Source organism: Dryas octopetala, chromosome 3, assembly GCF_963921425.1.
Source record: "Dryas octopetala chromosome 3, drDryOcto1.1, whole genome shotgun sequence".
Taxonomy (NCBI): Eukaryota; Viridiplantae; Streptophyta; class Magnoliopsida; order Rosales; family Rosaceae; genus Dryas; species Dryas octopetala.
The window spans coordinates 6,172,502-6,188,616 of record NC_141368.1 but is presented as its reverse complement, the minus strand read 5'-3'; the positions used below and the strand labels follow the sequence as shown (position 1 = coordinate 6,188,616).

At 33.3% G+C, this 16,115-nt stretch overlaps 3 protein-coding genes across 4 annotated transcripts; 2 read left to right on the top strand and 1 right to left on the bottom strand.

Moving 5' to 3' along the window:
* Nucleotides 1–1,088: 1,088 nt before the first annotated feature.
* LOC147290145 (LisH/CRA/RING-U-box domains-containing protein) lies at nt 1,089–4,935 on the top strand. The gene is made up of 7 exons (XM_086237103.1): nt 1,089–1,530; nt 1,863–2,057; nt 2,688–2,810; nt 3,570–3,755; nt 3,864–3,997; nt 4,335–4,521; nt 4,608–4,935. Exons 1-7 carry the CDS (start codon nt 1,183–1,185, stop codon nt 4,707–4,709), a joined length of 1,275 nt encoding a protein of 424 aa, XP_086093229.1. The 5' UTR covers nt 1,089–1,182; the 3' UTR covers nt 4,710–4,935.
* Nucleotides 4,936–7,230: 2,295 nt separating this feature from the next.
* LOC147290144 (ATPase GET3D, chloroplastic-like) lies at nt 7,231–8,569 on the bottom strand. Its single transcript, XM_086235780.1, has 5 exons — nt 8,528–8,569; nt 8,217–8,446; nt 8,013–8,130; nt 7,482–7,910; nt 7,231–7,362 (listed from the first exon to the last, which is right to left on the bottom strand). Exons 1-5 carry the CDS (start codon nt 8,567–8,569, stop codon nt 7,231–7,233), a joined length of 951 nt encoding a protein of 316 aa, XP_086091906.1.
* Nucleotides 8,570–11,422: 2,853 nt separating this feature from the next.
* Nucleotides 11,423–15,875, top strand: LOC147290143 (cyclic nucleotide-gated ion channel 1-like). 2 transcript variants are annotated; one of them, XM_086238306.1, is made up of 7 exons: nt 11,423–11,507; nt 11,642–11,966; nt 12,680–12,922; nt 13,485–13,771; nt 14,115–14,226; nt 14,823–15,104; nt 15,330–15,875. In XM_086238306.1, exons 2-7 carry the CDS (start codon nt 11,670–11,672, stop codon nt 15,711–15,713), a joined length of 1,605 nt encoding a protein of 534 aa, XP_086094432.1. In that variant the 5' UTR covers nt 11,423–11,507; nt 11,642–11,669; the 3' UTR covers nt 15,714–15,875. The 2 variants fall into 2 exon arrangements, with proteins under 2 accessions (XP_086094432.1, XP_086094430.1); XM_086238304.1 differs by lacking the exon at nt 11,423–11,507 and having other exon boundaries at nt 11,558–11,966.
* Nucleotides 15,876–16,115: the final 240 nt, after the last annotated feature.

The following is a 16,115-nucleotide window of genomic DNA, read 5'->3' as shown; positions in this document are numbered from 1 at the left end:
ATAGACAAATAAAATAAAAGCTTAATTGGCTTCTAAAGTGTTACAAATGACAATTGATTAATTGAAACTAGCATTCTACGAACGTTGATTTATACTAAAGATTTGTTTATACACTAATATATGCCTCCTCGTAATCTAATTGAGTAATTTATAAGTGGATCTTTGTGATTTGACAACGATCATTTTTTTTTTTGGGCCACTGACAACGATCATATTGCATAGTCATAAATATATATTTAACTTCAAAGTTGAGACACCATATTACATATATATTTGCGTAATTGTAATTATATAGTTAAACGGTATACGAAGAGCTTGAATCTTATCCCATTTTTTAAATAAAAGAGTGTTGATTATTTTACATGTTATCAAATGATTTTTACTTTTCACTTGTTATCAATTTTCAACTCTTTTTTGAGAATTCAACCGACACTTTTTTATTTATTAAACTTTCATAACTGAGTTTAAAAAGCTTATTATATAAATTAATATTCTTAATAATATCATAATCATAATTTTGAATCTATTAGAAAAACGTTATTTCTATGTTTAAACAAATGTTAATTACACAATTCTTAGAAAAGATTGGTATAATTTGCTCTTATATTTCTTTTCTTTTTTAAGGAAAGGAAATGATATCTACCTTTTCCTTTATTTGTCTCATTCTGCAGTATAGTCTCACGATCAAAATCATTCATTTTTTAGATTATAATTTGAAGATTATCTCTACAAAAAATCAACTAAATTAGAAATAATTTAATTGTGTAACAATTATCAAATAAACAAACGGTAAATCTAACTGTTACAAAAATCATATGCTTATTTGATTACAGTTACATAATAACTAAATGATTTTCGATTTAATTAATTTTATTTAAAAATAATATGTTAAAAGTGATCTAAAAATGAATAGTTTCAATTATGAAACTATATTGTAAAAAGAAAAAAATAAATGAGAATATCAGTGTCTCTTCAACGAAACGACACGCCGTCGTTTTTACCTCCCCACAGGCCACAGACTTGTTTCGCCGTAATCAACCTTCTATTTTCTTTTCCCCTATCTCCCTTTGCCCGCACTCTTATCTCTCTGTCGTTCTCAACTCCCACACTCGAATCTCCAATCATTCTCTCTCTCTCTCTCTCTCTCTCTCTCTCTCTCTCTCTCTCTCTCTCTCTCTCTCTATGGCTCTTTCTCTCTCCTCCCCAATGGAAATGGATGCCCTTCCCAACGGCAGCGCCACCACAGCAGGCCCAAGCCCAGGCCCAGCAGGCCCAACCGCCGCAGCCCCTCCTCCGTCCTCAAAACTGAGTCACCTCTCAGACTCCCTGAAGCTCGAGCACCAGTTCCTCAGAGTCCCTTTCGAGCACTACAAGAAGACGATCCGATCCAACCACCGCGCCGTCGAGAAAGAGATGTCCGCCGTCATCTCCGGCGTCGCCGAAGCCGCCGACCAAAACGACATGTTGCGTGACGACGCCGTTAATCACCTCAGTTCCCTCGTCTCCAGGTTGCAGGGGCTTAAAAGAAAGGTATTGCATTTATAAACCCTAGCTCTTTTTTCTTAGAATCAACAGTATCTGAATTGTACTGTTATGAAGATGATTGCACAAAGGAGGCTTGTTCATTTATTGTTTTGAATTCGATGAATTCAAGAGTTTAGAGGGTAATTGGAAAATGAGTGACCTTGAGTGTTGAATTGTTGAAATTCCTCGATCTGAATTGGGTTTGAGCTAATTATGATTGGGTATGTGTGCTTTAAGGATTTAGAGGATTTAAGTGGGTTTTATTTTACTGGTATTTATCATTGAGTAATTGAATTTGGCAATTTATGATTGGAATTTGTATATTTATTGATGTGTAGTTGGAAGAGGGGAGTAGGACAGAGCACTTGCAGGCGCAGAGGTGCCGGGCTCGGATTGATCATTTAGAATCAGCAGATGTGGAGAGTTTGTCTGAGTGGAATAACATGCGCTTGAATCGGATCCTTGTGGACTACATGTTGCGGATGTCTTATTATGACACTGCATTGAAGCTGGCGGAAAGCAGAAATATTCAGGTAGTTTTGTTTTCTTGTCCCTGATTAGTTGCCATAACATAGTTGTTGTTCTTTATGCAACGGAGATCGAATATCATGAATTGTTGTAGTTTGGGACCTTGGGTGTATTATTGGGCTTGAGGTACTTTGAAAGGATGACACTGTTATCATATTTACGGGAATCAAACACTTCTGTTTTGATCATGATCGTCAACCAATAGTGCACGCTACATTACAATTTGAAGAGGAACTTTTCTAACAATGGGTGGACATTATCTTATTGACATCAATTAGGGAATTATTCAGTGAAATTATAGTTTGGCCAAGGAGGTTTCATGAAAGAAAAAGAAAAAGAGTGAAAGTAGGAGAGTCTCCTTGCTCCATTTTTCCAGGATTACGTGTTGTTTAAGTTTCACAAAGTTATATGAGTGAAACATAGCATCTTATTGATTTCATGATGAATAGGTCGAGTCTCATTTCAAGTATAAGATTTAAGGAGTAAGCATAAGTAGAAATAAATAGTGGATATCGGCCTTCTCTCCTTGGAAGATCTGCCAAGGTTTACTAGCATGTTACAATTCTTGTTTTCTTTGGGTACTAATTTTCCCATATTGTACGTATTGGAAACTTGATTAATCTTTTATGTGCCAGGATCTTGTTGATATTGATGTTTTTCAAGAAGCGAAAAAGGTTATTGAGGCTCTTCAGAATAAGGAGGTAGGTCCTGCCCTAGCCTGGTGTGCTGAGAACAAGTCAAGGTTAAAGAAATCCAAGGTTTGTAGTCACTTTTCTCTGGATTTTTATTAATTGCTGGGTTAGATGAGTTTTCTAATACTATTATTTTGTCTGTAAAATTATTTGTTCATTCTTGTAGGAGTAGAATTATCTGTTATGTTGCTTGTTTCTGAAAGGCATTAGCAAATGAATATCCTCTGCATAAGCTAAAGATGGTGATTCTTTAATCATTTCTTTCCTGGCTCTTTGGTTCATCTGAAATTTAACTTGTTATTATCTTCTTACCATTTTTGATGTCCTAATTGGAAGGGGCTATTTGCTCTAGTTAGGGCTTTCTATTGCATGCTTTCTGCATACTTGGACTACATAACAGGAAATGAAAATAAAAAGAATTACCTTTCTTTCATAGAATCTTAGTCATTTTGCTGCTATGTAGTTGTGAAGATCCCTCATAATGATAGCTGCATCTTAGTCATTTTGCTGTTATGATAGCTGCATGGCTTCCGCATGTATGTTGATTCTACTAGATTTCTGATTAACTACTCATGAAGTTATACCTGAATTGATTACATGTCTAGAAAGTTGAAACTAACAAATGTCTTCTTCTATGTTTGTTTTTGTTTTTTTTTTTTTTTTTTGGGGGGGGGGGTGGGGGGGTGGTTTCTTTTTCTTGTTTGATTTATTAAAGAAACTCTCCATTCTAAATTATAATGCTGTATATTTTAGATGTGGTGCAGTTACTGCAACATCTAAAACATAGTATTAGCTTTTGATGCTGAATGTTTTTATTGATGGCAGAGCAAATTCGAGTTTCAGCTGAGGCTTCAAGAGTTCATAGAGTTGGTACGAGCTGAAAATAACTTGAGAGCTATCACATATGCTCAGAAATACCTTGCACCATGGGGAACCACCCATATGAAAGAATTGCAGCGGGTCTTTGTAACAGTAGCTTATAAGAGTACTACTGAATGTGCTACATACAAGGTGAACTGTTTCTCCCAGGGAATTCTTCTTCATGGATAAATTTATTGTATATACTTCATCATGCTTTGTAAAATTTCATTTTGTTCTTTGGTTGGTTATACTTTCCAGGTGTTATTTGAGCCAAAGCAATGGGACTACCTGGTCGACCAATTCAAACAGGAATTCTGCAAGTTATATGGCATGACGCTTGAGCCTTTGTTGAATATTTATCTGCAAGCAGGCTTGTCTGCTCTGAAAACTCCGTATCCATTACCAATTATTCATCTGATATGTAGTTCTTGTAGTTTCTGCTCAAACTTATGTGTTAAAAATGATGGAAATTTGACTGCTAACTTGCATATTTATTTTTTGGTTGTGAAAACATTGAAGTGAAGGAATTTTTCACAAAATATAGTATTGTCTGCCATTTTGTGCTAACTCAACGGTTGTAAGTTGTAATCCAACAATGGTTGGGTGATCATATAGGTGGTCATTGAGTTGGGCACTTCTCAGTCGCCTTTAATCCTTTATGCAGGTGTTTGTATGCGTTTCAGCTGCTAATTGTATTCAGATATATTCTCTTTCCTTGACCTGATTCAGATACTGTTATGAAGATGATTGCACAAAGGAGGACCCACTATCACAGGAGGGTTTCCGGAAACTAGCCCTGCCATTACCTTATTCTAAGCAGCATCACTCGAAGCTTGTTTGCTACATAACTAAGGAATTAATGGATACAGAGAACCCACCACAAGTCTTGCCCAATGGCTATGTCTACAGCACTAAGGTTAATTCACATGCATTGTGCTAGCTAGTATTAGATGATCATGGTTAATTAGTGTTGAAGTCTTACCTCGTTTTATGTTTTGGCAGGCTCTTGAAGAAATGGCCAAGAAGAATGATGGTAAAATTATTTGTCCAAGGACAGGTTTGGTCTGCAACTACACAGATCTAGTGAAGGCATATATATCATAAATCGACATCTTCTGGCCTGCTAAGTTATTGAAGTTCACAATGTTCTTTGTACTGGGCCTTGTAACTGTTACTGCCCTGTGCTCCCTGTACATAAATCCTTTTCTGATGAAAGTACCGCAAATTTCGGCAGAACAACTTGCCTTGTACAATTTCTCTTGCCTTAACTTGGTATTGCTCTGGGGAAATTTGAAACATATATATATGCAAAATTAAGTTTTATTGTCAAGTTGTTGACCTAAACATATTCTACATTTATTTAATTTATTTGATAGAAATTGAAGTAGCTTTCCTACCTGTACCTTAATGTTAGTCTGGAGAAGTGCAGCATCAGTTTCACGTTCCAATAAAAGCAAGAATAAGATACATAATACATTTGTTAGTTTGAGATATATTAGCAGTGGATAAACCAATGTGTTCCTTGTGTTGTATATTTTACCTGAAATAGCTAGCGGTTCTAAGTTTGCGGTACTCGTTGACTATTAAAAGCTAGTCCTTTCCGTTTTTTTGGCCCGAAATGGAAAGCCTTGCATTCTAAACGGTCCACTTACAAAATGCGTGAATTTTGTTTTTTAGCATAAATGCGTTCTAAGTTCTAACTTAAAATTAAGTGTGCTTAGCAAAAAACTTAAAATTAAGCATTGTCAATAATCATTCAGTCTAGTTTAAGCATTGTCAATACAGTCTAGTGGTGATGCCGGATCTTGTTTTTGTGAAATTCTTAAATTCAAATTTCATGAACGCTAGATGACAATTTAAATGCTCGGTAACTTATATTACTATAACCGTTACATTATCATTATATAGCCTTTTTTTTAAGGGTAGCGATTTTCTCAGTCCTATTTTGTACACTTGCACTCCTCTATTTTATTTTTCTTCATTTATTTACTCAATTATCAAGGCATAAAAATAAAGAAGAGTGTAAACGTACAAAATTAGAGTGTTAAAATCGTCACCCTTTTTTATACATTACTTGTGATATATTAATAAATTAATACAAAAAAATAGTGCATAAGTCTAAAGAAAAAATAAAATAATTTCATGCACACTATTAATGATTGTTCTTTCATCAAAAACAAAAAATTTATGATTATTTTATCACTTGATAACACTAGTGTCACCTAAGCGATCGATGCTCGACTTAACTGGATCGCAAGAAGAATATTTTAAACGTCTGTGCTTATTTGACAATAGAAAGCCCCATCATTTTTTTTTTTCATTGCAAAATGCATAGCCCGAGAGAGAAGGTGTGGAGGAGCTGTGGAAGGGAGCAAAGCTTTTGAGGCTAAAGTACGCGGGAAGATAATGATTTTTTTAAGTATTAAAATCAGTCGAAATCTTTATGGATTTTTAATCTTATCCATTAATTTGATCTAACGGTGGACATAGGAGATGTGCGACTATATATTGACTAGTGTTAAAAATCTTTATGGATTTTTAATCTCATCAATTACTCCACATGACAGATGACATGTGTAGAGATAAGTGGTGTTGGCAACAGAGAACCACTGATCATCATGATTCCTTGTTGACTGACTGTATGGTAATTAATTGGCATGTGTGATTAATGGAGCTAAACCCAATTTTCAAAATAATGTAGTAAAATCTTTCTCAAATAGAAAGTGTAGAAGTTTGATTGAATTGTCCAAGGCAATCACAATTATGAAGTTTTAATCAGATAGCAATTTGCATGTTAACACACTCCCATGGGATTTATTATTATTTTTCACCGACTCAGAGCATTGTTTCGTCTTAAATTTGTAAATTATTAAGGATGACTTGGTAACGAAGACAGAGTTGTCGACCTGTTGGTCATAGACTAATTAATTTGTTTTCTTTCTTTTTTTAAATAATTTGTATCTTCAGAGGCCGTTCAAACACTGCAGTGGCTGAACTTTTTTCGTTAATTCTAGATATTTTCCTCTTTTGTGTGAATTAAATGAGTTGAGTCACCATAGGATTACTAGTCATGCCATAGCTTCAATTACTCCTTAATTGTTTCTTCAATCTGATTCTGATAGGCGCAATTTTCTTTTTGTTTTGTCTTGTCTTACCCAGTAATCCAGACTTAAACTCGGAGACAGCACAAGGAAAATGGCAAATACTAGAGAAAATTCTTGATCCTGAGGGGACAGTACTCCTTCCCGGCCAAGTGGAATATGATATTCGTAATGGGGAAAATATTTGGGCTTCAAACTTTTGTATCTGTGCCTCAATCTAATGTGGCAAAATTAAATATGCTATAATTGGGAACTGTTTCCACTTTGTCGGAGGATTCGATGCAGAGAGCATGAAGGCATTTACTATATATAACTCGGCTGTGCAAGCCTATTTCAATTAATAAGTGACGAACATCGGAACAGAATATAATCATAGCATGCTTATGCCTTGATAAGAAAACAAGATTACCTTTATTGAAATTATAATGGAATATAAATAAATGCCTGCTTGCTTAATCTGTCTCTCTCTCAAAGAGATATCCCAAGTGATTATGAATAGATGAAGTTACAAGAATTTGATTTTACTATTGCACTTTGATTACAAGCTTATTTTTTTCATACTTGACATCTCGAACTTGCTCATGAGCTTCAGAGGGCAGATAAAATACACGTCTTTGATCCCCTGCTTCCACAAACAACTTGAATTCTCCACTACGCTGCATTTTGTGAGATATATACCCAAAAATGTGCACGTCAAAAGTCAGAAATGATTAGGTCTATATATAACAAAAGACACACACACACACATATATATATAAGAACTAATTAAGCATACTTTGTTTAGCCTGATCTCTGACTCCTCAAAACCTGGCATGAGAAGAGTTAGTGTTTTTTGGTCTGGATTAAAGTCTAATGATTTTCTTTCTTCGGCGGGCATACTGGAGGTATTTGTATTATTCAAAAGAATTTTTCGTGCTTCTTCACCGGCAGTGTTGTTCATGATTTTAGTCCAATCTCGAGGAGGGGGTTTAGCCAAGGAGAGATGCGGAATGAAAGCAAAAGGCAAGGGTAAAAATTTTTCATTGAGTGATTGTTTTGTATTCCCATTTGGTGAAGCAATAGCAAACGCTCCAGAAACCTGTGCACCAGCTAGGATTGTGGAACCCCAATAACGTAATGCAGATGTAACAGATGCTGGGTTGTGTGGGTCCATCACTAGGAAGCACCCAAATTTGTCAGGATTTGAGAAAGCAGACGACCATCTCTACATGCACCACATGCAGTACATATATAATCAAAACTACCAACCAATTAATGCAGCATCACAGAATGTATATATAGGCTAGGGATGATACTATTTACTTACCTCCAACATTTTTACCAGACTGTTCCATACTTCTCTACCCTTTTCCCCGTTCAGATATCGACTCAGCCTCCCAAGATCAGTTTTCTCAGCCACTTTCCGCAGATATATCAAGTACGGCCTGTACGTGAATATATATCAACAAATGAATGTGAAAGAGTATATATAGCTAGTGTTTGTGCGTGGAAATTAATCAACTCCCTTGACCTTGCTTTACGGGCTGCACTTATTATCCCTAGCATTTCCTCAGAGCTCTTTCCATCATATATTATTATGTCAAATTTATCTTTCTTGTGGTTTATTTGGGCCACATCCCTAAAGAATCCTACATGCCTCTCAAGTGCTAATGCGCAAAAAATAGAATCCATTCCAGGAAGCACCCCAAACTCTTCTGCCACAATCTGCTCGATCAATTCAAAAGAACCACATGTCCGTTTCTTAATTATTTAAGTTTTTGTTTTTTCTTAATTTCTTTCTTAATTATATTTTATTTAATTTTTTAAATTATTTATTTAGACCGTATTAATTATGAAATATCTAAAATATTCATTCATATACATTGCCACATCATATTTGCGTCTAAAAAATAAATTGAGTTAACTATTTAGACTTAATTGTAAACATAATGAAAGTACGAAATTAAAATTGTCAAAATTGAATTGAAAGAACTGAACTAAAGTGGAAACTTCGTTAAAGTATAAAGACCAAAAATGTATTTTGGCCATGTATTTATGTGTGATAGTGCATGAATATGAGATTAATTAAGTGGAGCAGAGCGAAACAGTTTCCAATATTGCGACGAAGAAATTGGCGACACAGCTCAATTTTACGACGGTGTGTGTAAAGCATCTTCGGCAGCGGTGAGTGTGATAGCGACCACGAATAAGACGTAGTTGGCGGCAGCGGCAAATGTGATTGTATCGGAGAATACGGTGATCGATGTTGGAGCATATGAATCTTGGAGAGAGCATATGAAGAGTAAAAGAAAGGCAAAAGCCCCAAAAATGGAAGCGAAAAACAAACTAAAGACCTGATGATGGCACTTCAACTCTTATGGCTTCCTTGTAAAAGTAATTTTTTTTTTCTAAAAACACAGCATTAGATATAAGAGTCAATTTCTTGAATAACTGGCATACTTAATCATACCAAGGTCAGCGACCCAAACAGAATGGAAGTAGATAAGAAAAACTCAAGGCGAACTCAATTGTGTTGAAGATAGAAAAATTAAATAAATAAGTAAATAACATGTAATGCAAATAGATATAAAAAAAAATTAAAAGTTAAAACTTAAGAAATTGAAAGAGGAGATGAAAGATGAATTAGGAATATGAGATTGGAAGCTAGGGTTATGGTCCTATGGAGAGGAAATTGAAAGAGAATAATGGATAAGATGAATTATAGTCATTAGATATTTTGGAGGGATAAGATGGTATTTTAATAAAATTAGCAATCGACTAATTATGTTATTCAAATCTTACCTGCCTGATTTATTACAAATTAAAAGATGGACTCCACAAGTTATTGTCAATACTAATTTCACCGTTTTTTTAGCTAGCCAACCCTGTCAATTATTAAAATGCTTTTATGACACTATATAGTACTACACTTTATAAAAATGATTAAATATATATAAAAGGTCGACCTACTGCAAAATAAGTATCTACAAAAACTATGTTTTGGTCAACAAAATATTTTATAATCAAATAGCAATTTGCATGTACAGTATGTAGATTGATCTTAGTCGATGATAAATTATTTTGTGTAATATATACATCATTATATGGTATAATTAATTCAACGTATCATAATATGAATGAATGTTATTAATATTATAACTTATTAATATAAATATAACATATAATAATACTCTTATACGATAAATTACTTACACTACATAGTGGTGTATCGAATACATTAAAAAAATTTTTCTTAATCAATAAGCAACCGAACAAATTTTGTTTTTTTGTGATCAGAATTTATTTTAATTTAACTATGTATCCCTAATGGGGTATGCAAATCCCTGTTCAGTAAGGAACAATGATCGAGATTCGGATTCTAAAAGCTCATGGAGTGGAGCTTGCTCCTTCTTGTCAATTAGCCCAAATTCACTTGGGAAGTCAAGACTACAAGTTACAAATTAAAAGACTTGGGAAGTCAAGAGTCAAGACTACAAGTTATTGTCAATACTAATTTCACCGTTTTTTTAGCTAGCCAATCCTTTCAATTATTAAAATGCTTTTATGACACTAAATAGTACTACACTTTATAAAAATAATAAACTATATATATAATGTTGACCTACTGCAAAAGAAGTATCTAGAGCAAGGAATAAAATTTCGGGTTTCGAGAAAATTTCGACGAAAATTTCGAAGATTTTTAAATTTCGACAAAAATTAGATGGAAACGATGGAAATTACTATCAAAATACGGAAATTTTGAATGAAACTTTACCATATGTTTATTTAACATATTATCTACTTGTGAGTGAAATTTCGACGAAATTTCTCTGAAATTAAAAAAATTTGGCTGTTGGGGCATTCGAAATTTCGCTTGAAATTTCGAATATTTCGCCGAAATTTTCCGAAATTTAGTCGAATCCGTGTTAAAATTTCGGAACCCCTAAAAAACGAAATTTTCGGCGAAATTTCGCCGAAAACTTCGAAATTTAAACCCTTGTTATCTACTCAATTGATAAAAAACATTGAAGAAACTAATTATATATATAGTAGGCTTCATGTGATATAAGATGAATATAATGCGCTGGAGACAAATACTGTTAAATAAAATTAGTATAATGAATAAATAAAATTAGTATATTATTTATACTCTATAATCTATACATTAAACCCTATATATTTTATAATCTATACTCTATATTGTTTAGGATATGGTATATGATATTAGGATTTAGGCCCTTTATGGTATTTTTAATTATTTTTTATATAAAAATATATTAAAGTTTATTGATTTAGGGTTTAAAAATAACTAAACGAAACTTCAAAATGGTCAAAAAAAATTCAAAACCATTTTTTTTCTTTACAATTGCCCAAATGCCTCAAACTCCAATCAACCCTAAACCTTTTAATTTTTTTCTCTTTTTTATTATTTCTTTCCCTTTTTTTTCTGTTTTTTTCCTTTTTTCTTTTTTTTTTTTTTTTCCTTCTTTTTTTTTTTTCCTTTTTTCTTTTCTTTTTCCCTTTTTTCTTTTCTTTTTTTTTTCCTTCTTTTTTTTCTCCTTTTTTCTTTTCCTTTTTTTTTCCTTCTTTTTTTTCCTTCCTTTTCCTTTCCCCCGTAGACTTAAGAGTTAAGACTAGACATACGTAGACCACCAGCCTTTAATATTCTTATTCTTATCATCTTATCAAGTTATCAGTTATCACAAGGCCGTAGTCTCCATCTCCAGATTTTTTTCTTATCTCTTCGTCATCCTCCCTCTCTCTCTCTCTCTCTCTCTCTCTCTCTCTCTCTCTCTCTCTCTCTCTCTCTCTCTCTATCAAGGTTAGTTTCTTCAACTCTAATACCGTTATATTACTACTAGTCTAGCCACAGCTTCATTGCCTCCTTAATATATATTGTTTTTCTATCTGCTGATTCTGATAGGCGCAATTTTATGCTTGTTGTGTCTTGTCCAGGAGTCCTGCTTCAAGTTCAGGCACTACAATGAAGGGAATTCTTGATCCTCAGGGTTCATATTGGAATATGATATTTATAGTATCATGTTTATTTTCTGTTTTGCTGGATCCTCTATTTCTCTACATTCCAATTATTAATGAGGATATGAAGTGCATGAAGTTGGACAGAAACATGAAGATAGCAGCTCTTTTCTCCCGATCAGTCATAGATCTTTTTTATATAGTGGATATCATTTTTCAAATTTATAGATCTAAGCACTCAGGATTTCGTTCAGGAAGTACATCGATCCTAGTCGACATTTTAGCTGTTCTTCCCCTTCCACATGTAAGAGATCAGTCCTTAATTTTTATAGTTAATTTGAGAGAATGTGGAGTACGTGTTGTTCCACGTTAAAAAATTATAACTTTACATAGTAATTTATAAAGGTCTTAGACTATTACTTTTATTGTTAATTAGTTTTGGAATAGATGTCTAAAATTTCACAATTTTAAAATAAATTCACGTACGTGTGTTAGACGAATTAAGCACGTGCTCCATGTCATGCCTAGATTTCTTCACAATTGTTTTCCCAATTTCTCTATTCCTTTTGTGAAATGCATTGCCTTGTTAGGATAAAAATTCTACTGTAAAAGCATATGAATTCTTCATATATAGTGGCTGCAAATCATTATGCGTCAACAAGATGGACTAATTTGGCTAAATGGCATGTGATATAATAAGTGAAAGAATAATGCTTATTGTCCCAATTTTTTTTTTTTTTTAACATTTGTATCTCACTTTATATGTCATTATTTTATTGGACAGAGTATTTCAATCTTTTTTTTTTTTTTTTTTTTATTTTAGTGTCAAATGTATAAATGTCATATAAGGTGGTATGAAATTATAGTATAATAATATAATAAGTGTAGCATTACTATGTATGAAATAAGGACAAGGCCGATCAATATTTTAAATGATCCAATTAATTAATATTTGTTTTTTGTCACGATTTATAATTAGATTCAATTATTGCTATATATAAACACTGTAATGTGCAGGTAGCGGTTCTCATTTTCTTTTCAAAAATGAGGAGCTCGTCAAGGTCTTTGATTGCAAAGAAGGTTTTGAACTTTCTTGTTATGTTGCAATATGTGCCACGTTTTCTTCGTATTTACCTATCATGCGAGGAACTTAAAAAGACTACTAAGGAAAGCAAGAAACTTGAAGAGACTTCTAAGGTTGACACTCGAGTATGGGTGAAAGGTTTACTCAATTTCTTTCTATACATCTTCGCTAGTCATGTAAGTTTCAATTTTTTATCATAATTTATTTTTAAGAGTTAATTACATTTATACTCCCTAAAGTTTATTATCTTTTTACATATACTCTATGTAGTTTCAAAATTACACATACGGACTGAGGTTTCAAACTTCCTGCAAGAGAAAATAATAAATAAACAAAAAAATGTATATTTCTATTGAGGTTGGACCTTACACCTTGAGTAATCTTATTAGGTCATTTCATCCCTTAGCATGCTTTTTTACATATTTTTTTATTATTTTTTGTCTCACTTTAGGAGGTTATATGAAACAGTTTTGAAACTTCAAAAAGTGTATGTGTAATTTTTGAAACCCTAGAAAATATATATGAAAAGACGATAAACTTTATGAGTGTAAGTATAATTAACTCTTATTTTTACTCTTGGACAATATTCATTTAATAAATTTTTAAGCTTTCATATATTATATGAAAATACACATCATTTAATTTTCTCCATTAAGTAAAGTTGCATTTTATTTATTGTCATATTTTTCAAAATATTCTTAAAGTTCAATATAATTAATTAATTTATTAATTTTTTAGGTACTCGGAGCCATTTGGTATTTTTTTGCTTTTCAACAAATTACAACTTGTTGGCTCTATGCTTGTCGAAATCACAATGAATGTGAACCTAGTACATTTGATTGTCATGATCATCGTACCTTTAGAAATCTCACATTTATAAATGATTTATGCCCTATAAATTTACCAAATGCAACCCTCTTCGATTTTGGTATATATCTTAATATCCTTCAGTCTGGCTTATTGGGGTCAACAAATTTTCCTCAAAAGTTTTCAAACTGTTTCTGGTGGGGCCTCCGAAATCTAAGGTTTGTACATGTGAACCCTTTTTTTTGTCGCTACATGTGAACCCTTTGATATTGCATATTGAGCTTTAACTAAAAAGTCAAAAACAAAAATCAACAAAACAATTTCACTGATCAACAGTGTTTGCTAAAAATAAGAAAATTGTATTCTGATTACCAGCCCAAAGAAAGTCATCAATAAACATGCTATCTAATTAAGTTTTTTGAACACTCTTGAGTTTGAAACGTACGTCATTGCGCATTTGTTCAACCATATCATGATGATATTACATAAAGAAATAGTTGTAGATTTTCTACATCAAATTAATAACTTCAGATATTGTATATCTATTGCTTCATTTTGCAGTTCTTTTGGCCAAAACCTCCAGCCCAGCATTGATACTTGGGAAAACCTCTTTGTGGTTTCAATTTCCATAACTGGCTTGCTACTATTTAGTTATCTCATTGGAAATTTGCAGGTTGGTGCTGAGTCTTTTACATAAAATATTCCCCTTAAGCTTAGAGCTCCTCCTCCTCAACATTTCTTTTTCTCATTTGAGTAGTATCTATGTATGTTGGCTGATTTCTGAATTTGGGAAGACAAATTAATCGTTATTACTTGCTAATTAATCACTAGAAATACTAAAAAATCGAAATGTAAAAGTCTTTGTTTTCATCTTCTATTGTTCATGATCATAGCAGCTTGATCATACTTTGTCCACTAATACGTTTATTTGGTGCATTATAGAATTGATAATGCACTGATTTTATATTCTACGTTTAGAAAGGTGAATGAATCAAATGTCTAGCTACTAAAGTCGTGGTCCCTTATCAACATCTTTCTTTTTTATCTAGGAAAGGGGGATTCGGACTCTAGTCCTCTTGCAACATCTTCAAACCCTTCGGTTCATGATTTTCATAGTCTTTTGTTAGATATTCTTTAATTGTTTTGAAACTAAACTAATTAAGCCTTGTTGAAATTCATTTTCCTTTATTTTAAACCATGCATTATTCCATTTAAAGCCCAACCCTCGTAGATTTTAGAACTAACGAACTGAACCTACTTGTGAAATAGATGTATATGCAGTTGAAAACCACAACATCTATGCAGTTGAAAATCGCAAGCTTAGAGAACCAAAGCCGCAAGGAAAAGAAGAAGAAAAAGAAAGAACTAGAGATTAAAGATTGGTTATCCAAAAATGGCATCCCTAGTTTTGTGAAGGAGGAGATCATGCAGACGGTAGAACAAGAACTTAAAGAAGACAGACCTGGTGATGTGAATCATATCATCTCTATTCTTCCCGACGATCTTCAAACATATATCAACAAACGTACGCCGTTGGCTAGGCTTAAGCGGGTAAGGTCCTTTCTCCATCAAGAAAGCATTAGCTTTAAGACACATCCAATTAAACCCATATAATTTATTTAGTAGCCTGACCATATATAACAAGACTTTAATTCTTTGAAAAATAAACATTAATTCTCATTGATATCCAAATTAACTAGTATAATGCTATGATGTTACTTAATGTTAGATTTCTAATTTTCTCTTTATTCTTCTTAAATCATTTATCTACCCAAGGTGTCAGGGCTTCAAAATATGGGTGAACAAGTATTGAAAGCAATGTCTGAGAAGCTTAAGCCCAAGACATACCGTCCAGGTGAAGATATAATTGAAATGGGGGAACCATTGAAATTGCTGTTCATCGTGCACGGACGTGTATCCAAAATAAAGGATGGTGTCCACAAAGGTTCGTGTGGTCCACTAGAATGCTACGGAGAAGAAGAACTAGAACATTTGGAACATTTGGTATCTCGTCCCTTCTCCGGTGCTGCCAAATTACCCGTATCAAAATATTCTGTTTTAGCGGACGATGATGTCGAAGCCCTTGTTCTCACGGTCGAGGACTTGGTGAGTGTACTCCTTCAATTCGGGTCGCATTTCGGAATGGATTCTCAGTGGTAGAGTTTAGCCATCTAGGCCTTGTTATTTTGTTAAGAATCCGAAAATAATGTCTTTGTATATTCATTGTCTATGTATGTGCTTATGCCAATGATCGATGTTCCAGTTGGAAACATTTTTGGCACAAGTACTCGAAACGTTTGGCTTCCCTTGATGGGATTGTTATGTGAAAACTGTTCTGCCTCTAATTTATCCCATCCATATTCTATTTGATAGAGTTGAGGGAGAAGATTTCCTACATATATGAGCAGGATTTGATTACATTTTAATTAGGAGCAACATTATCTTCCAAGTTCTAATGAAAAGGATCATGATGTCTGGTATCCATCATTTTAATTATAGTCATTCCAATCCAAACTTCATACTCTTGCACTCTTCCACCTCCCATATTCAAATTTAAACAGG

What these genes read in the sequence shown, in the direction of transcription:
- LOC147290145 (XM_086237103.1), top strand. Translation starts at nt 1,183, where the DNA reads ATGGCTCTTTCTCTCTCCTCCCCAATGGAAATGGATGCCCTTCCCAAC. An exon ending in TGCAGGGGCTTAAAAGAAAG is followed by an intron (nt 1,531 to 1,862) that starts GTATTGCATTTA and finishes ATTGATGTGTAG; the next exon opens with TTGGAAGAGGGGAGTAGGAC. An exon ending in CTGAATGTGCTACATACAAG is followed by an intron (nt 3,756 to 3,863) that starts GTGAACTGTTTC and finishes TATACTTTCCAG; the next exon opens with GTGTTATTTGAGCCAAAGCA.
- LOC147290144 (XM_086235780.1), bottom strand. Translation starts at nt 8,569, where the DNA reads ATGTATATGAATGAATATTTTAGATATTTCATAATTAATACG. An exon ending in AGTGCAGCCCGTAAAGCAAG is followed by an intron (nt 8,131 to 8,216) that starts GTCAAGGGAGTT and finishes ATTCACGTACAG; the next exon opens with GCCGTACTTGATATATCTGC. An exon ending in GTCTGGTAAAAATGTTGGAG is followed by an intron (nt 7,911 to 8,012) that starts GTAAGTAAATAG and finishes TGGTGCATGTAG; the next exon opens with AGATGGTCGTCTGCTTTCTC.
- LOC147290143 (XM_086238306.1), top strand. Translation starts at nt 11,670, where the DNA reads ATGAAGGGAATTCTTGATCCTCAGGGTTCATATTGGAATATGATATTT. An exon ending in TGGGGCCTCCGAAATCTAAG is followed by an intron (nt 13,772 to 14,114) that starts GTTTGTACATGT and finishes TTCATTTTGCAG; the next exon opens with TTCTTTTGGCCAAAACCTCC. An exon ending in CGTTGGCTAGGCTTAAGCGG is followed by an intron (nt 15,105 to 15,329) that starts GTAAGGTCCTTT and finishes TATCTACCCAAG; the next exon opens with GTGTCAGGGCTTCAAAATAT.